Source organism: Chanos chanos, chromosome 12 (genome assembly GCF_902362185.1).
Source record: "Chanos chanos chromosome 12, fChaCha1.1, whole genome shotgun sequence".
Taxonomy (NCBI): Eukaryota; Metazoa; Chordata; class Actinopteri; order Gonorynchiformes; family Chanidae; genus Chanos; species Chanos chanos.
The window spans coordinates 16,583,330-16,604,450 of NC_044506.1; the positions used below are offsets into that span (position 1 = coordinate 16,583,330).

The 21,121-nt window shown below is 44.2% G+C and overlaps 1 protein-coding gene across 1 annotated transcript in view; it reads left to right on the top strand.

Moving 5' to 3' along the window:
• Window positions 1–21,121, top strand: part of gabbr2 (gamma-aminobutyric acid (GABA) B receptor, 2) — a 138,088-nt gene that overhangs the window by 116,160 nt on the left and 807 nt on the right. Inside the window, exons 14-18 of the mRNA XM_030789450.1 lie at window positions 15,970–16,080; window positions 17,869–18,093; window positions 18,783–18,965; window positions 19,491–19,620; window positions 20,000–20,117. Coding sequence (XP_030645310.1) covers window positions 15,970–16,080; window positions 17,869–18,093; window positions 18,783–18,965; window positions 19,491–19,620; window positions 20,000–20,117 — 767 coding nt within the window. The remainder of the gene's footprint in view (window positions 1–15,969; window positions 16,081–17,868; window positions 18,094–18,782; window positions 18,966–19,490; window positions 19,621–19,999; window positions 20,118–21,121) is intronic.

Below are 21,121 nucleotides of genomic sequence, written 5' to 3' on the forward strand. Positions count from 1 at the left end.
CGCGGCTGAAACAGAGCCAGCGGCCGAGGCTTATCTTACCTGTAAGCTCTGTGGTGAGTCACGCGGGTCCTCTCTTACGAAAACCACCTTCGCCTGAGCGCGGCCTTCAGCAAGAACTAAAGTCCTCAATCTAAGCTGTGCTCTACTTGATGTGAACCGGTTATTTATTCCCACATTCATCACAGCACCTCAAAAAAAAAAAAAAAAAAAAAACAGCTTTTTTTTTTTTCTCTCCTCAAAGCTCTGATTTATTCGACTTTTCCGTCTGGTTGATGTATTGTACTTACCTAGGAGGAGTGTCTGTGTGATTTGCGGGCAAAGCCTCTCTCTGTTCTCAGAGCCCCGTGGTGCTCTGATGAATTTTTTTCTTTTTTTTTTTTTTTTGCTGTGGTTTTGGGAGATGTCTGAGCAGGAGCCGCTAGGGTTGGTATTGTTGGGGAAATGTTTGAATCCTGTCTTTGTGAATTTGACTGCTCTCGAGATATCCTCGAGTGAATCGCTTTTGTACCGCTCCAGTAAAGCACTTAAATGTCCCAAAAGAGGTGTAGAAAATGAAGAAAATAGCTCTTCTCATAAAAAAACATTCATCTCTATAAACATGGAAAAACAGCTTCACAACACCTATTAATAGGCATGAGGTTTCATATACTTTTCGCGGCCTGATAAAGTCATTAGTTGTGAAATACATTTTTTGTCTTTTGTCCGTGTTCCAGAATCGACAGCAACAACAACAACAACAAATGTTTCCACAATGCATTAAGGTGTTTATGGTGCTGATGTTTTAACCTTAGCCACTTTGCACACAGAACTTCATGGCTGTAGATTATGAGGCCGGTCCGTCTCCAGCACAAAACGATCGCCTTGAATTACCTCAGAAAATTAATGGGAACACTCATTCACTTAACTGTATGTCAGGCGACTGTTGTAATACGCATGAAAAATCGATATTCTGCTCTGATGCCGATGACATGCTATCTCGGCTCTTTCAGAGAGAGTATCTCCGTTCCCTAGGCTCTTATCTCATAATTCGGCCCAAGGAAAGCTGGAGGAGCTTAGGTCCGGAAACCACAGGAGAGAGGGAGGGATGGAATAGGATGAAGCCGTCCGAGATCAATACTCACGAGTGCTTCAGGAAGAGGCGTGGTGAGAGCCGGAATGGAAAGCATATGGTGCTATTAGACCTTACACCGTCCCCATTTAGCTCCACACCCCGATGGAGGCTGTGCGTGCGTGGAGCCGCTTCTGACCCCACCTGCTGTATCGCTGAAACATGCTGATACACCTTCTTCTCTTCCTCATGCACGAACGCACCCTTAACGGGCTTTCCCTCCCTGCTACAACCATGACTGTGCATACATGGATCTCTCTAAACGCATCGAAGCGTGAGATTTTTCATCTCCCCCCTCTGATGAATGCATTCTCTTTCTCGCAGCAGGTGAAGACAAATTGTTCAAACAGACTTAACACCGCATCCTGATTCAAAAAGAACGTCGTCGCTTCCTCGCTAGAGAGTATTAACAATTCATCCGCGATAGTTCGCTGATTGGTCTTCATTAAGAAAGCTGCAAAATCAAGTGTCTGTACCACATACAAGGCTAAGCTTTACAGTCACACACACAAGCACATGTACACCCAGACACAGACACACGCGCGAGCACACACACACACACACACACACACACACACACACAGATATACACACTCACACAGAGCTAAGAGAAAGCAGCAGGGGATATCTGTGTTGGAGCTGCAGTGGAGTGGTGCCTGACTGGGTTGAGGGAGACAGGCACCATGGAGAGGTGTTAAAGCAAGGAGGCAGGGGAGAGAAATAGGGAGAGAAGCAAAGGGAGAGAGAGGAAGGTGGAGCCGTGGAAAGTGGATAGAGTGATAGTGCTGAGTTGCGTCTCAGGCAGGCCACAAGCTCAACCCCCTCCTAGCCACCATCTGTACAGTAATTAACCCACATGGCACTGTGCACTGCTGCTGAGAGGGGCCGGGCCAATCACGCGCCTCCCTTTCCCCAGCAGGTTACCACAGAGCATACAGGACAATCTTGTGTATTTTTGTGAGTATGCGTGTCTATGAGCAGAAGAAATAACTGTCCTTGAAGTCTGTGTGTGTGTGTGTGTGTGTGTGAGAGAGAGAGAGAGAGAGAGAGAGAGAGAGAGGCTATATATGTCTGCGTAAGCAGGAATATTTGAATATGTGTGTGCGCATATGTGTGTGAGAGAGAGTGAATTTACATGTATAAATGTACGTTTAGGTGTGTGTGTGTGTGTGTGTGTGTGTGTGTGTGTGTGTGAGAGAGAGAGAGAGGGAAAGAGAGAGCGAGAGACAGAGAGAGAGACTATGTGTGTGTGTGTGTGTGTGTGTGTGTGCGCATACATTATGTGCTGTTGTTTTGGTCTACAGTAATGGCTATGAGAGTGCACTGGAGCATGACCTCATTCTTTTCACATCTCCACCGTTCATTCACTTCCCCATCATGAGAAAAAGGGTAGCACCACATCTCACTCTGCCATTAAGGACAGAAAGAAAGAAAGAGAGAGCAGCCCCTGCCCTTTATCCCTCCATACAGAAGGGAAAGGGGGAAGAGCAGGGGTCAATCCAGGTCAGATCTTTAGTGAAAGAAGGTTCATGGATGTTCTTTGAATAGGCTCTGGTGAGCTGTTGCGTTGAGTGTTAGAATAGAGTTGTTGCTGCAGTGTGGCACACATGGAGGCTAGTTAACCTGTTTAGGGGCTTTGCAGACCACAATGAGAGAGTTACAGCTTCCTTTTTTTAAGTTAGTTGCTATATTCCTACATTCTTTTAAGGCAGTAGCACAAAAATAACACAGCCGGTAGGCTAGACTTTTTTTTTTTTTTTTTTAAGTGGCCAACTCCCTCTAAGCAACATCCTCTTGTCTCCTCTGGCGCTGTCCAGAGTGCTGAACAACATTTGGTCAACAGACGCCATTGTGCGCAGAGGGTATAGTTTGCAGCGGTGGAAACCCCAACATCAGTGGCCCGGCGTTATTTCAAATACACACACACACACACACACAAAAATAAAATACTACATGGGGGTCAGTGAGGAAAGGCACAAACACATCAGAGAAGTGTGCCGCCCCACATGCTCCGAGCGCAGCTCCAGATGGCCGGCCACATCAAAGTCTTCAAAGATGTCTCTGAAGCCAGCACCTATTAATAATCTATTCTCACCCGGATGACAGGACTGAATGTGCTTCAGTCAGCGGCAAACTGTCCTGTCAGACTGTTATTCGGTTAGTATTAGATATAGTCATGGTTGCCAGAGCGACAGCAGTAGAGGTGTTGCTCTGAGCAGTCACGCTACCATGACGGGTTTACCCTGAAGAACGCTCTCTATAGTCCTGGAAAATGATCAGATACAGCATTTCCGTTTATGGTCAGAGCAGTAATAACAGTATTACTGCAGTATATCCAACAATAACAGTAGTTGAAGAAGCAATAGCTATGTCAGGAGTAAATATAAAGAAATCATGAAGCATGTCTGAGAAGAACAAAGAAATGCTATGGTTTGCTGTTGAGACAGCGTAGAATGGAGGAAATTGTCATGTTCCCACTGTAACAGTTGGATGAATGCCTGTATTATTGGTGTGCTCTATATGCTCTATGCTATGCTATCTCTCTCAGTCTTGCCATCTGCTGATGTGCTGGAGATGGTGAGTGTTGTCAGTGGTGCTGTGTCGTAGCCCGGTGGACATGGTGTGCAGGGAACACGCTGTTTGTTTACTGATTGCTCAATGTCACTCTGGCTTCCTCTGAGCCACCTCCTAGAGGAGCAGAGAGGATGCACAACGGCGAGAGGAGCTCAGGGCTCTCTGAGGGGGGACTTTAGGTCAAATGGAGTTGGGAGGACCCCCCCCCACACACACCTCCTCTCTCTTCCTCTACCTTCCTGACCACCCACTCAGACTCACCCCTCCCAGAGCTCCGCTTTCCTAATAATGAGATCAGAACAAGCTCAGCACAGTGTGTGTGTGTGTGAGAGAGAGAGAGAGAGAGAGAGAGAGAGAAAGAGAGAGAGAGAGAGAGAGAGAGAGAGAGAGAGCGAGAGCTACAATAACCTCTCTTAGCTCTCTTATTCTTCAGAGTGAGATGACCTACTCTCCTTATCACGCTGCCCTCTTATGTAATTACAATACGTATTCTCTCTGCTGTCCAGGTCCATTTGCCTCTTTGGCAAGGGCATGTGGACTGACTGAACTTGGCTGGCTGTCAGGACATAAGCAGTGAATTCATACACTGCTTTTAGATTTGTCTTCCCCCCCCCCCCCCCCACCCACTGGCTCCTGATCTGATATGGATTCTCGCTGCCTTCCGGTCTGGCTTCCCTTGACTCCGGCGATAGCCAATGCAATATGGATAAGGAATGGTGCTTCCCCTGCCTGTTGATTTTCACCTGCCAACCGCTGTGTCTGAACTGATGGTCGTGTATAATTTTATTCCAACAAAGAGAACAATCTTGAAACGGCTTGGATCAAAAGGATATAATTAGTGGCCAATTTATTGATTTATTTTGCATTTTGTTTACAAATATATCATCTTTTAAATGATGAGGAGACAATAAATTAAAATGATGTATAGAAATGTGGACAGTTTTTTTTGTTTGTCCTTTTTAGTGCGGACATTTTAGTAAGAGTAAAGTTTATTGAGTACCTTTTTTTTCCTTTATATTTCCTCCTCATTTTAAATGACATCTTTTGTTACTTTATGTGCATGTGAAAGCAAACAGAGCCGATCACCATTATCCTAAAGCTGTATTGCGATAATATGAGGCATAGAATGGTGCGTGAAGTGCAATCTGGTTGGACGATATGCTTGTGCTGCATGAGAGAGAGAGTGGCTGATTGGGCGGTGGGTCGATACTCACTGGCAGTGTGTGCCTAGGCTCTTGTGAGCCAGATGATTCGGCCTCAAGCATCTCTTTATTATTCTCACAAGGCTCCCGCGTCGGGGAGAAAATGAAACGTGTCGCTCGGCCAGTGGGAGAAGCTGCGGCCAGTCACTTTAGCCATGTTACCGGATCAATCCGATCGGCTGCAGGTGAATGGCGGGGTGGGGGGGGGGGCATTAAAGATGCGTCTCTTTGTCATGAAATATGGAAGTGACAGAAAAAACAGGACACAGTCCGATAATTCAATTGACATTAATTGCTGTCTGGCATAAAAAAAGAGGAGACCCTTAGCTTTAATGAGAATGAGAATGTTTGGAGGGGGGTTGTTATTAGCGTGACACCTGGTGCACGTACAGCTGTATCCTGTTGGCACGTTGACGTGCACTGACAAGCTTTTCATTTTGTGCCAATGCAAACACTGCCACCCCCCACCAGTGGCTCCCTCTGGTCCAGCGAGAGCCCCCGGTAGGGCCTGGCCGGTCGAAGGCTCAGCTTCCAGTCCTAGCAGCTGAGGCCCCAACAGCAAACGGGTTTGGACCATCTGACGGCAAGACTGCCTGCCGGATGGATCCAAGCCACCTCCTCCTCCTCCTCCTTGCCCCGATACGCTGCCAGCTCTAAGTCACACATGCCCAGCCCAAAACTGGTGTTACAGGGTGCCAAGTAGGCACCGTGCCCCCTCCATCACAGGACGCTCGCATAAGCACACACGCGTGCGTGCACACACACACACACACACACATTTTTTAAGACAAACAGGGACTTTTACCCCATATATGTGTGGCCACGTAATTTACATGAAATTGAATGAGTTTTAACAAGAGAGGTAAGGCGAGAAAAAAAAAAAAGAAAAAGAAAACGACACAGGGTCATATTTATAATTACATGTGTAAAGCAAGACTGTGGCTTTCCTTCCTCGCTTGGCTGTGCATGAGTGATTTATCCTAAGTAGAGAAGTGGGTAGAGGCCCTAGTTATCATCATAAGCAGAGTATTTTAACAGACAGAGAAATGAGCTGGCTCGTACGTAACCATGGAAACGACTTCACAGAGTTCCATAGCATTAATCATTAAGTCGTTTGTCAGACAAAGATCTCTCTTCTTATTCCTCTGCGTGCAAGGTTGGCCTGCTGACTGAAACTTCAACCTGTGATCAGAATGTTATTTCTATGGTTCAGTTTAACTAAAAAAAAAGAAGAAAAAAACTCCTGATGGTTTAAAGGAATCTATGTATTGATCTCAGACCGAATGACATACAAGCTCAAATTCGTATTTTTGTCGGAAGGATCTATTACCGGGCCCCCGGCACTCTGTTCATCACTGCGGCAGTAAAGCAGGCTCTAATACAAGTATTTCAATTAGAAATATTTCTACTCGCTCTATTGGAGGTATTTCATAGTAAACGGGCACCATTAACTGTGTTTTGACTTTTTCACACAGCGCACTAAAAAGAAGAAACTATTTCATGCTTTATGTACCAGCTGGATTAACCATGCTGAAGACAACACGTTCACTTCTTGACTTCACAAGTCAAACTGCTAGTTGGCTGTCTCGTGGGAACATAACCCCTGATTCACACATACAGATTTTTTCTCGCTCCTAGTTCGCCACCGCCGTTCATTTTCGACGGATAACAACGGAGGGAGCAGAATTGCCAAAAGCAGCGAGACAGAGCGGAGAAAATGCCCAGTCAACACCTGATTAACTGGAATTAAGTAAACCTGACTGCAGTGATAGTTGTAAATGGTTACGTATACCTGAGTTACGGCTTGCTGCTGTCCAGCAAACTGAGCCAACAATATTTGCTAACCTGACCGTGATTATCATAAGATTAGTGTTCAGCGCCACAAGATAATAATATCAAAAACTGATATTACCATGGCATCAATGCAGGTGTCCCTTCCTACGTTACTAACATTTTTGTTTTGTCATTTTTGTCGTCACGGCTATTATTTTCAAGAAGCTACCCATTATTAACGTTACATTCATGTCATCGGCACAAAAGAAAGGGTCGTCAACGAATACTTATCATCAAAATAAAGTTTGCTGGCAGACTTGGCATCCTGTATTTTTTCCACATCTTCTTCTCAAATAAAATGGCCCAGAGAGCGCAGAGCATTTACCGAGCGAAGAAGAACGGAGCGTCACATATCCGGTATGAATCCGTTTCCGAAATATGACGAGGTCAAAGCCAAACCCAGCCCCTCGTTTATTTTAATCTTCGAATCGTTCAAGTAATTTTTCTCTTTGAGTCCTGTGCAGTGTTCAGGTCCAGTGGCCACCTCTTTCAAAAACACTGCCGTGCGCCAAGGCGATCCAATTTACTGGCAAGACAAATTGGGGCCGTAGCAGGAAGGAAAACAAGGGAAAACAAAAATGCAGGCTTGCAGCTTCTTTTTTTTTTTTCTTGGCAGTTTCACTCTTCAGCTAGTCTTTGACACCTTACCTCAATTTATACATCCATGTTTGTTGTGTAGAGGAGTGGAGTAACCATTCAGGGCGCACTTTTGTGCAAAGATACATGTTACATCGCTCAGTTTAACTACTTAGTATGTCATTCAGACTAATATCATGTTAAACCAGCAAGACAGAGCAGCATCTGTTGGTACCCGACCTGAATCGGGGTCGCATTGAATTTGAAATCCCATCAAACTCCTATGGAGCTCTTTTCAAGCTAGTCACCAGCTTGTTGCAATTGCTGGAATATTTATTTGGACTGAAGGATTGCACTGTGACATTTTGGCAGCCTCTGTACAGTAAACACCATGAGATTTCTTGGCCTTTGAACCTCTCTCAGGTTAAAGGTATCAGGAGTAGATCTCGCTCCTTAACTCCAGCAGACCCCAGGGGCTGTAGTGGAGAATTCACTGCTGTCTGAGACACCCCCCCCCCCCCCCCCACCCCGAAAGCATGATGGTTTTGCTAAAAACCTCAGTTGGTGATCATAGTAAAGAGGTTTGTCATTAGCAGTGAAACCGTTCAGTATCTAGCTGTTAGCAGAAAATGAAATTCTTCGATTGATTTAGATTACTGTGGATTATTACTGTGATTATAGATGTGGTGTAAGTCACTGGAGTGCACCTGAGGCAAATTGTAATGCTGGTAATATTAAGTAGGAGGATGCATTAGGAGGTCCAGTGAAACACACATGAACATCCTGTTTGTGCATAATTTAAGAGATGATAAGAGACAGGTGTAGGGTTTTCAGCATTGTGATCTTTCATTTCAGTTGGTTAAACCCCTTTCTCTCGGGTTTGTTTTGTATGATCTGTCTGTCAGCCAGACTCTGTGGACTGTGACTGGATGTATCCCACTGAAGGCTGCATTGACATGTTTGTGCGTCAGCCCTGCGGTATATATTCGAAGTCTTGTGTTGCTTGCTGTGGCAAGTAACATACAGCGCGGCGTACGTCAATGTTGTTGTGGCTTTAGCAGCATGTCAGAGCGCTCCTGGAGAGCAGCGGTACATTTCTGCATCATTAAATTCTTCTCCCCGACCGGGGGGAAGAGGTCACGTCCCCCTGAGCGTTGCCGTGGGGATCGGATGAAGAGAGAAGAAAGGAGAGAAAAAGGTCACGTGACCACTCTGGAGAGATGTGCTCACCTGAGGACAGTCTGAGTAGTCAGCTGACCTGTCTTTGAGGCAATGCAGGGAGTACTTTATACTATCTGCTCACGTGACGTCTGACTCCCAAACAGCAATGGACAGAGAGAGAGAGAGAGAGAGAGAGAGGCTAAGTACCAGTTATAACGTCTTAAGGGGTGGAGAAGACAAATATAGATTCAAAGGGCACAGTTTCAGTGTATAAGAGGTGGAGAGCAATGTCATACTAAGTGTTCTTCATACCTCTGTTCTGACTACACGTAATATTTTTACTGTGGCATCGTAGCTTCTGTAACAGTACGTAGATGCTTGTCTGTAGCTTGTGTTTTACCAGTAAACACTATGACAAAATAGGTTAACAGAACGTACTTTGTAGCAATATGTATTACATTAAAAATAGTTAGTAGTACATTCAGGACTATCACAGTCTGTAGTCCTTTATGTTCCTTCCCTTGCTAGTGAATGCTGATGAACATTGTCTTTTCTAGCAACGTGGAGGGACTCCTCAGTTTTCTATACCCATGCATAACACACCCCATTAAACAGGCACAACACAAGCCTCATAGCAACTGGGCCTCCAAGGACTCAATTACTGGATTCTCAGCTAGCAGTGACAGAAAAAAAGATGCAAAATGAGGGAGAGAGAGAGAGAGAGAGAGAGAGAGAAAGTGGGGAAGATAAAAAAGTGAATTATGTGGTTAAGCTGTCCCTCTGCTGGATACGTGGTGTTTTGTCTGTCTTGGTTTTTCTGTTGTTGTTGTTGTGGTTGTTCATTTTTCCCTCATAAAAAAAGAAAAAATAAATCAGAAAAAAAAAGCACTACTTGATTTTGTCTGATTTACAGTGTTTCTCATGTTTTAGTTATTTCTGTTGTCATACTGTCATAATGCCTGCAAAACTGTGGTTTTTTTTCAATACACCATCAGTCTCACACACACACACACACACATGCAGAGCACTTTGAAATGTAATACAACTGAACAAGTCAAAACGATTGTGTAATCACAGACATACGCTACAAAGCCCTGAAGAGGTCAGGAATCTTCCTCCCAATTATCTACAGCCCAAAAGACAACCAGCCTGCTCATTGCATTGCTAAACAGACTCTTGTTCAATTAATGCTGACACACAGGCTAATTTCCAGAAGGAGATGTTTTTGGGGCTCCTGGTGAATTGAATCAATAGAGCCCTACTGTATATTTAGAAAGCAGAGGGTTGAATGTGGGGTAAGGGTTTCTGATTTTGGACTGGAACAGATGCCAGGAGTTGGACTTGGATGCTTACTGCAGTTTATTTGATGAGACAGGGTGTTTGAAGTGCATACGTTGGATATGCAGCACAGCAGGCTCAACTTAGAACGGAGCTTTGAGTAATGAGTGGTCATTGGGTCAGCTTACTTTGGTCCAGTACTGGAGCAGGGGTAGTGCTATATAATGTTCATTTATCTGATTGTGGTGGTACTTTTTCTCAGCCTGTGCCCTGAAGGCTACGCGACCACAAAGATCATGCCGGGTTTGCACAATATGTAGTGAGGTATATATATATATACTGTGTGTGTGTGTGTGTGTGTGTGTGTGTGTGTGTGCGTGTATGTGTGCATGCATGCGTGTGTGTGTGTTTATGTGTAAGCCTTTGTGCCCATATAGACATGTTGGTACTGTTATCCAAGGGCAGTGAGGTGCATCTGTGTGTCTGTGTGTCTGTGTGTGCGTGTGTGTGTGTGTGTGCGCGCATACGCGCATGTGTGTGCAGGTTTCTGCAGCCTGCACCCATATAGATGTGCTGTCACTGTAGTGAGGTGTGTCTGTATGTGTATATGTTTGTGTGTGTATGTGTGTGTGTTTGTGTGTGTGTGTGTGTTTGTGTGTGTGTGTGTGTGTGTGTGTTTGTGTGTGTGTGCATCCCCATATAGATGTGCTGTCGGTGTCTTATTCGAGGTATGTCTGAAACAGCAGCAGTAATCATGAGGGCAGGAGGCCGGAGAGGTGATGGAGAGAGGCTTTGCTCCATTCCTCACGGTTTAAAGTATGTCTTTAGTGGATGGGAGAGAGAGAGGCTGGTCCTAATGACTTGTCAGGCCTGATGGCTTATCCTGTGTGCCTCTGTCTGGATGTCCTTGACTCAACAAGAATGTATGATGACCAGCAAGTCACAAATCTTGATTGTCCCATGAGAAAGAAAACAAGCTGTAAGCGTGGCAGGATTGAGGTGTCCTTCCTGGCAGAGGGGTGTGTGTGTGTGTGTGTGTGTGTGTGTGTGTGTCTCTATACGTGCGTCTGTGTGCGTGTGTGTGTGTGCGTGTGTATGTGTGTGTGTGCAAGCACAGCACTTCTGTATTCACGTCAGAATCGCCAGTTAGATTGCAGAAGCCTTCTCTGTGGCTTTACCTGTTTTCTTTTTCTTTGCTAACTGAGAGGCAGTTTAGAGAGTTTTTATGCCTCTATTTTCCATCTTTTTGCATCAGCCTCATTTCTCTTCTCCTGTTTTTTTTTTCTCCCTCATATTTGGTCTTATGTTTTGTAAAGACATGTAAATAGCACAGCTTGTAAACAGTAAACAGAACTTCTTCTTAGTCCTAGGACAGCACTGAATTCTTCCCTTTTTTCATCACTGTTAATTGGTCAGTTTTATGCGGTACCCCACATCTCCCAGACTGCCACTGGGGATGTAAGACTAAGTAAGCAACACGTGTGTATTTTGCACCGTGTCTTAATGTTCATTTTGATGGTATCATCTATTACAAATTATGAAATGAATATGTAAATACTTAAGTGTCTTGCTCGCAATACCTGAATAGAGAGTGTGTATCTGTACTCTTGTATGTGTGTGTGTGCGTGTGTGTGTTTAAGTGTTTGTGTGCTTGTAACTGTACTCTTGTATGTGTGTGTGTGTGTGTGTGTGTTTAAGTGTTTGTGCATTTGAGTGTGTGTGTGTGTGTGTGTGTGTGTAAGACGCAGTGCAGGTAATAAGGAATCTCTTAGCAGTCATGTGACAGCAGGCAGTCATCTCTCTGGCTCTACTGCGTGGAGCAGATGTGTGCTCTGATTAAAACAGGGTTATGACAGAGCATCAGATTAAAGAATGGCTGCAATAAAGAACGTTCACTCCTTCAATAACAAAAGAGATGCCAGCTAAAATACAGCCAGGCACACACACTGCATATTTGCATATTTAAATAGGCACAGTGTTCAGGGTTAGATGCCTTGTCTAATGATGCATTTAGTTGGTAATAAATCAGTTATGGCAGCCTCCAGCTTGAGCCACGGGGATATCAACAGGGCCACTTTGAAGTCCTGGCCGTTTGAAGTTTAGTTTGGAACAGCTCTCTCACACACACACACACACACACACACACACTCATACGCACATGCATACAGAGGCACAAACACACATACAAACACACAGACACACACAGAAAAGGAACGGGTTCTGTACACCTCTTAGACAGGACAGTGTGGCTTTGTCCAGGAGGCTTTTGGTCAGCGTAATAACTAAAGATAATGTATTAAAACCTAACCTTCAGGGTTGGGATAATTGTGTAATTGATCCATTTCTTTGTGTCTTCAGATATAAGTAATGCCCTCTGTTTCTGGAGCTAGTCTTGATCTGGGCCGCGGAGCAGAGCCAAAAGGTTGTGGAGTTACAGAAGATTAGTCACAGAGAAAGGATTAAGCTCATTTAAAGCACTATCCAAATCAAAACTGATGCAGATGGGGTGTCTGACCCACACATATTCACAGTGTGAAAATTATTCATCTAAAGCAGGAGCTGCTTTTAGAAAAATCAAGGCTCACATAATGGGATTGTTATGTTACAGACAGTCATGGGCTGCTCTTTTATTGAATTAAAAATAAATAAATAGATCATTTTACGTTCTGTGTGTTAAAGATCTTTTTTCGGGACCCAGATGTCTCTCTGGATTGTAAACCCGAGATCATCTGTGTCATTAAAAACTGATACCAAGCTGTTTAAAGCAGGCTCCCATAGATGCTAGACTATTTCAAAGACGGCGCTATAGATACCAACCTGTTTTATCAGACTTCCATAAAGACAGGTCCGTTTAAACAGACCACGACAAATGCAATCTGTTAAGTAGACCGACTTCGATGTCAGCTTGTTTCCTTACGACGCTTCAAAGCCGTTACCAAACTTTCTGGATAGCTGCGTCTGGCCTGGTTTGTTAATTGGTGCTTGAGTGAAGAATCTCGGCCTCAGAGGGGCCTGAAAAGAGAGAGCCAGAGTTTCCGTGTAAAGGGACCTCCGGGATCCCTCCTGCCCCCCTTTTGCCACTCAGCATGTAGGTCAGCCCAGGCCTGGGGGGGAGGGGGGGGGGGGGGGCAAGCTGTCTCTCAGAGGTGGCAGTCTGCCCCCTCGTCACTGCCACTGCCCCAAGCTTCTGCTCCGTTTGCTCCAAGTGCTTCTCTGCAAATGTGGGATCGCTTTTCCCGCTCTGGGCTTTTTTTTTTAATCATTCCTCGTGGTCTTGTTTAGATAGGGGAATGTTGAGCATGAGAAGATTTGGGCTTTTTGCTTTTTAAAAATAATTTTGGCCCACGCAGGACTTGTAATGGACAGTACAAATTCGCCCAGTTATCTGGATTTGAGAGTAATCTTTAGCCAGTCTTTGTTGGGATTTTTTTTTTTTTTTTAGCATAACATTGGTTTCCATAGGAACAGCATCCCATCACCTTTTACTACCGCGTGCTCTTATGTGAAGAGCATGATTGTGTAAACTGGAGAATACTGGTATTTCCTCTCATTTTCCTCTTTCAACCGCAGCCTCTGTCTGTGCCATCCGTTCTTCTCGCCCTGTGATGGTTTGGTTTGCGACAGATGCTTTAGAGTTGCAAAGTTCGAATTTTTTTTTTTTTTTTTTTTTTGGAGGGCTTCAAGAATTTTCTTCTCTGTAATTGCCTGTGTGGGTGATGGAATGCTATTGTCAATGTGTGGATAGCCCATTCTCTGCCTCTCTCTCTCTCTCTCTCTCTCTCTCTCCTTTTCATTCTCTCTCTCTCCCTCTCCACCCACCGACACAGACACACACACACACAGACACACTCCCATTCTCTTGTGCCGCAGTCGGCTGTGCTTGACAGTGAGTGAGCTCTCCATTTCCTGCGTCTGCTCTGTCCCTGTTTTCCTTCTGTATGCATGCGGCTCTCTGAGGTACACTGGGCTCCGGGCTTCTTGTCTCATCCTCTCCCCTCTCTCTCTCCGGTGAGGGGGCTCTCCTCACTCGGATGCTTCTGTCCCCCTGCCTCCCTCTCTCCACAGACGACTTGTCAGTCGAGCGCCCTTTCCAGCCAGCAATGAACAATTACATTAGAGGACTAATGCGCTGAGAAATGACAAGGGAGGCCAGCGCTCTCTTCACGGCTCGGCCTGCCTGCAGTTGCCTGGCAACCCCCTCATGGCTTTCTTGGATGAAGCAAAAGCTTGATGTAGAGATGGTTGAGGCCTTGTGGGGTTTTGTGTGTGTGTGTGTGTGCGTGTAAGGTGTTGTAAGATATTTTTTATGTCCCCTTTTGAGACAGGACCTAGCGCCATTCAAGGATCTCCTGAAAATGTCTCACAATAATAAGGATAATGAAAGTGTTTCTATGTAGTATTCTCAAAATCTACAAAATCGCCTACATACTGCTTATAACACAGCTCAAGGAACACTGCTAGGAGTTGTTCTGAGAATATTTGCCTGTATTTTTTCTCCGAGTCTCATCAGCTTTTCCAGGAGCAAACAGCATTCAAAGATTTTCCGGATAGCGAGGAAAGTCGAAAAAAAGAAGGCTGAAAAAAACCTTCCTTTGAAAAACAGAATTGACGCGATTTTCTTCTCCTTCAGTCAACAAACTCGCATTTTCCATGTTAACTAACATCCGTTTTCACACGTTGAAAGCCTACCGAAAAAAAATAAAATAAAAACACCTGCTACCCATGGCAAATATGTCTCTCTCTCTCTCTCTCTTTTATTTTTCCTTTCTGACCTCCAGACATCACGTTGAGGTTGGAAGGTTAGTGGCATGACACCATCTCTCTGACCTCTACCTCTGCTGAGTTTACAGATTGTCTAACAGTTTGACACCCTGTACTTATCATATCACTGGGCACTGTATCTTCGGTGTTTAATACGCTCACTCGGCATGCCAGTTGAAGAAAGGCTGGTATAAATAGCTCCTCTTCTGTCGTCTGCCCTACTTTATTCTTACAGCCCCGTACTTTGTCAGCTCCTGAATGACGGGCTCTTTGAGATGCCGATCCACAAAAAAAAAAAAAAAAAAAAAATCTCTCAGATGCGGCCGGATCTCATGTGTCTGTCACGTGGCGGGAAAGATCGAGAAAGCCCGAGCGTGCGTTGTTGTGTGTAATGTTGATTTAGTTTGTGTGTATGCATGGCCTAAATGTTTAGCTGTGGCTTCGCCAAAGTGGAGCAGCAGAAAGTGGGTTATAGCTTTGGCTCGTTTTGGGATGGGCACGGAAGAAAACCCGGTTTAAGATCCCCTCTCTCTCTCTCTCTTTCTCTCTCTCTCTTTCCTTCCCACATTTTCTTAACAACAACTACCCCTCATTCGGAAACAGTACGTTTTGGCCTATTTACGGCGTGTTGCGTGTCATTTTCTGTTGTTACGCTGCTCAGTCGACTAACCGGACTTGTTTCTGAAGTGTTGTTGTTTGTCATGGCCACTATCTCACTGAGGTAGTATTGTTGTTACCGGCACTGACTTTGCGAGATGCCCAGCGAGCAGGCGAAACTCTCACGGGAGAAGATCGCACGCCTTGTTTCCATGGAGTTGGGAGCGAACTGAGGCACTAATTTGGTCTTTAATTCACCTGTGACACTTGGGTGGCGAGGGTGGAAGAATGAGAGAGATCTTAATTAACCCAATTAATCAAAAAAATTTAAAAAAAGAAAGAAAGAAAGAAAAAAAACATGGTTGACAGTGAATAAAAAGAACATAACAGCCCAGGTAAATTTCAGGAATTAATCCCACACACCTGGGTGAGTGTTGTGAACTGAAAGATTGGGAAAGGTTGAGTAAACATGTAAACCTAACAACACGGCGAGACCTTGTTCAGTTACTGCCATGACAATGATCCTCAGATAACCTGCCCTCTTCTCCCTGGGTAGTGTTGCGTGTTGTTATTGATGACGGAGATTACAATGAGGTTGATAATGATGACGATGATGATGGTGATGAAGGTTTATATAGATGATGACAGTGATGGTTTTGATGATGATGATGATGATGATGATGATAATGGTTGATTATGTTGATGATGACAATATGGTGGAAGTTGTTATTTATGATGACTATGGTGTTTATGATGATGATAACGATGATGATGACGATGACGACGATGATGATGATGATGACGAAGATTGTTGTTTTCTAGTCACATTTTCCCTTTCCACTCACCCACCACCCATCCTTTCCCTGTGTGTCTCCTCAGGCAGATCCACAGGGACGAGACATTGCTATCCGGCCTTTTCTGGAACACTGTGAGAACACGCACATGACCATTTGGCTGGGCATCGTCTATGCCTACAAAGGACTCCTTATGGTGAGTGTGAATGCTCTGGACAGAGAGTAGACTGCTGTCAACATGGCTGCCATCTGCTCCCTAGAGCAACAGCCTAAGGCAATGCTTTCTTCTGTCCTCATCCCTTCCTCTCAGGAAAGAGATAAACCCACTTAAGTCCCATTGGATAGACTTCTCCTTACCTCTCAAGAATCTGAGATGAGGAGTAATTATCTGTTGAATGTTTCCAAAACTGTTTAACATTAATGGCATCTTTTATTTATCAGTGTTTACACATTCAGTATGGAACAACATGACACAGGTTTGTTTCTGAAAATGAAATATATAACCTAATATATTACATTTTCTGTAAGAGAGTACCCACCACCGAGGATACTCTGTGCATTGTCCTCCCTCACTCAGACAAGGTGGTCAAGTTTGAATGGGGGAAAAAAAAAAGAAAACAGAAAAGGTTTGTGAGGTAGTTTCTTGCCCATCATAGTACCCATAATCCTTTTGGTTAGTTGATGTCCTGACCAGTGGATGTCCTGACCATGAAACCTTGTCCTTTTGGCTATCTGACAATTTCCCTGTGGAAACGAGCGCTCCCTTTGTTCTTACTGGTCCAGTAGCTTTATGTGGTTGGGTGAACTGTCAGGTCTTCACCCCCCTTGGCCCCTGCGTGTCCTCTTGTGGGGGTTGGGCATCACAGAGACTGTGTCTCATCACCCTTTAGTTCATCGGTGACAGTCCTTGATGACTGTTCTGTAGCCTTGCTCTCCTCCTGCGCTTGTTATTGCCAATAGATCAGGCGCTGCCATGTCTTGGAAACAGGAGAAAATGAAATGTGACAGACCCACAGTCTTGCCTCTCACCCTCCTTTACTCTGTCTGTGTGTTTGAAAACCCTCTAACCTAACCAGCTTAGGTAGTGAATAATTCAGTTCTGACATTCACTTAGAAACAGAGAGGAGAAAGGGAGGGAATGGAGGCTTGACAGAGAAGAGTGAAGGAGGAGAACACAGAGAGAGACAAAAGGAGAGAGAGAGAAAGTCCAGTACTCTATAACCTACACTCTATTACCTACGCTGAATTAATGCACAATGAAAATGATATCTGGCCTTGTTTGTAACCGGCACAGCTAAACTCTGAATAACTTAAATATACAAAAACTCATTAGGGAGTTGGAGAGAGTGGAAGAAAGACAGACAGACAAACAGATTGACTTAGATTTGAGCGGAAAGTGCATGCACAGTCAGATGTCTGTGCCCATATCAGTCTATGCAACTGAGTCATTTTTCCCCGTAGCGCTGGCCAATTCTGGCAAAGGTGTACTAATTACACAAGGCTTCTCAGGAAAGTTGTGACAGTTGTCTTATGTTATTTTTGAAGCCATTAGCTGTTAAATAACTTAAAGCACTGCTCTCTCCGAGTTCCCAAATGATTCATCAGCACTGTGTCTGTAGCCCTGGGACGCACAGCTTCCAACCGACAACACAGCATTCTCACTGCTGTCGGATCCTACCGCGTCATCTGTTTCAAGGCGACAAAGTCCGCTTCAGTTAATGACTCTTGAACTGCACGGCCTTTTTACATCCGGATTTACGGAGTTCATGAAATTAATACGTAGGCTACATGTCGACAGACTCATTAATCTTCATCAACGTATGGTCGATGAATTAATTTTGGGTCTGCGGCTCAAAGCATCCTACACCTCAGGTGCGGATTTTTTTTTTTTTATAATTCAATTTCAGGTTTTGTGGTTTCACCCACAAATCAAACATTTTGTTGTTGTTCTCGTTGTTGTTGTTGTCTGTTTTTTTTTTGTTAGTTGTTTGGCTGTTTCTTGGCATGGGAAACGAGGAACGTAAGCATTCCGGCGCTAAACGACAGCAAGTACATCGGCATGAGCGTGTACAACGTGGGAATCATGTGCATCATCGGCGCCGCCGTGTCTTTCCTAACCCGCGACCAGCCCAACGTGCAGTTCTGCATCGTGGCGTTAGTCATTATCTTCTGCAGCACCATCACTCTCTGTCTGGTGTTTGTACCGAAGGTGAGTTATGGCAGGGAACCGTATGGCGGGGAAGCCCAGCTCTCCCCTGGAGAACTCCCACACTAAAAAGACATGGCTCCAGCCCCAGTCTAACGCGTGCACAGACACTGAAGACATTTTTACTTTCCAAAGTAGGTGTGTTTTGTAAGGGACAGACCTGTATCTTTCAAGGGGTTAGATATTGATTGGTAATGTTGGCCACTACTGCTGTCCGACTATTCACGTCCCAGTAATGTCAAACATTTTAAAACATTGTTGTGGCATCAAATGTTATCACACAGATTACAGCAGTATCGAACACAGTTCCTGGTTTGCTTGCTTGTTATTCCGTTTTGAGCTTCCATTTTGAGTGTGATTATTTTTGTGAAAGCCTTTGAAATATCACTAATCTGAACAGGCCTCATGTGATGTAGCTGTAACATCACAGATGACGGGAAACACTTCTCCTTAAGAAATCCAGCATATGCTGTCTTTCATTCCAACATCCAATCAGAACTCATCTGATTCAGCCACTCAGGGTCTCATGAATATTACTCTGGATGTTAGGAGTTGGGTATTAGATTAGGACTAGAACAAAGTCCTGCAGTAAAACAGGTTTCAAAACTCAATAGAACTGCAACAGGAGAATTCAAATGGAGATCTTTTGTGTCAATATTTAAAGATGTGAGATTTTTCCCCCATCTTTCCAGTTGATCACAATGAGAACCAACCCGGACGCGGCCACACAGAACCGGAGGTTAAAGTTCACCCAGAACCAGAAGAAGGAGGACTCCAAGACCTCCACTTCAGTGACCAGTGTCAACCAGACAAACACGAGCCGCTTGGACAGCCTACAGACAGACAACCACCGTCTGAGAATGAGGATCACGGAGGTGATACGCTAACTTGTCTAAGCGTACAGTGACTCATACGCACAACCAGAAGTTCAATTCTCTACCGACTGCCCTGTCACATGGGAATAATGAGCCCTGTAGTCTGCTCATTCAATCCCCTGTGTATTTGCCGTCTGTCATTGTATTCATATATGTCATGGTGGAGACAAAGTATTGTTTTCTGAGAATTAGTGTGAACAATTTTTTTATGAGACAACATTTCTTTATGAGACCACATTGTAGTTCGCAATGCCCAGGATTTGAGATTGATGAGTCCGTGTTTCATATGTTTTATGTTCTAGACACTGTTAAAGTGTCAGTAAAAATGTGTTTGCACTGAATACAAATCAGCGCTATGCAATCCTACCAAGCATCAAACATGATGTGGTATGCACAAGATGTCCCTCTGTCTCTGCTGTCACCCTTTTACTTTTCTCTCTGAGCTGAATTATTTAATCTCTAACACTGTGTGTGTGTGTGTGTGTGTGTGTGTGTGTGTGTGTGTGTGTGTGTGTGCGCGATCAGCTGGACAAAGACCTAGAGGAGGTCACCATGCAGTTGCAGGACACTCCAGAGAAGACTCCCTACATCAAGCAGAATCACTATCAAGACATCAACAATATCCTGAGTATAAGAAATTTCACAGATGGCAAAGGTAAAAGCACACACTCCAAAGCACTTTAAATCAACCAACACCCAATCATAAGTTCTTTTTATGTTTGTCACCACCCAGTCAGAGACATTCATAGTTCTTCTTTATGTCACTCAACGCCCAATGAGAGGCATACATGATTACTCGCCAGCCCATCAGAGCTGCTCACGATTCCTCTTTAAATTACTCACCAGCCAATCAGATTCCTCGTCGGACAGTTTTCACTGAGTGCGTGACTGATGTTATTTTGAATTCTCAAATGACTGATGACAGTGTAATTTTTTTTTGCAAATTGTTTCAGGTCAAAGAATAGAAAGCCATTATTTCTTGCTGTCTAATTTGTTTGTTGTTGTTGTTATTGTTTTTATTTGCCTGTTTACAGATGGAGAGAAAACAGTCCTGAGGAATCATCTGGAACAAAAACCACAGGCACAGTGGGGTTCCATGGATCCCTCTCGAATAAACAGAGGTCCATTGGAAGACATCAACTCACCAGAGCAGTAAGTGGTTTTCCTCCTAACGTGGTCATGCTCGTTTAGTCCTCACGACAAATTTCCACACACCCCAAACACCATCCCAGATTCTCTATCTGTTCTTTTAAAACAAAACGAGTCAGTGGATGGTCATATGACGCATGAAAAGGATGATGCGGGAGATAAACTCACCTCATCAGAGAGAGTAAAAATAACTTCATACATCCATGTGACGTGCACGAGAGAGAGAGAGAGAGAGAGAGAGCGAGAGAAGGGTTACATAACGAACGATTTACAGCTTTGGGTGAAAGCATTGGGCCCTGAAAACAGACAGGAGTGGAGAAGAAGTGGAGAAATACTCGGCTATTCCCACACCTCATGAATGTTTGATCGCGTGGAGAAGAGGAAAGAGAGAACTAGAACAGTGTCAGAGAGAAAAAAAAACACACATAACACGGAGTCACTCCATTCACCTTTTCATCAACATGCCGCTAAGGGTTAGACCTTATTCTCAGCGCAAACTCACCAGAGCACAAAAAAAAAAAAAAAGAAAAAAGAAGAATTTGAAGTGAAGTCATTTTTAATTTTGTATGTGTGCCGTGACTGCCTCCATTTTGACAAGGGAGGGGGGAAAAAAAAGCACGTCCATTCATGCTGACATTTAAAGGAGAGATGACATTCTCTATGTTTGTATTTAAATGAAGCACTTACTCATCCATCTTCTTAGCCATAAAAGTTTGAATCGCCCTGATAGAATTATTAATTGAAGCATCGCTGTGTGCCAGCACAGTATACCGTGTGCACAATTCCTAACAGTACTTATTACATTTACAAACAATATATTTTTGAGAAATAAAGGAAAACACTAAAATTCCGTTTTCAAAACGCACGAGAAGGTTCTGTGTTACTTCATTTAACACCATTTTTCTTTACGTAACTTGCATTTCAATTGCGTAACGGAGTCGAAAGCGCGTCAGTCCGTTGGGTTTGCGGCCTGAACGTCGACACTCGGCATGAGCATGAAATGTACT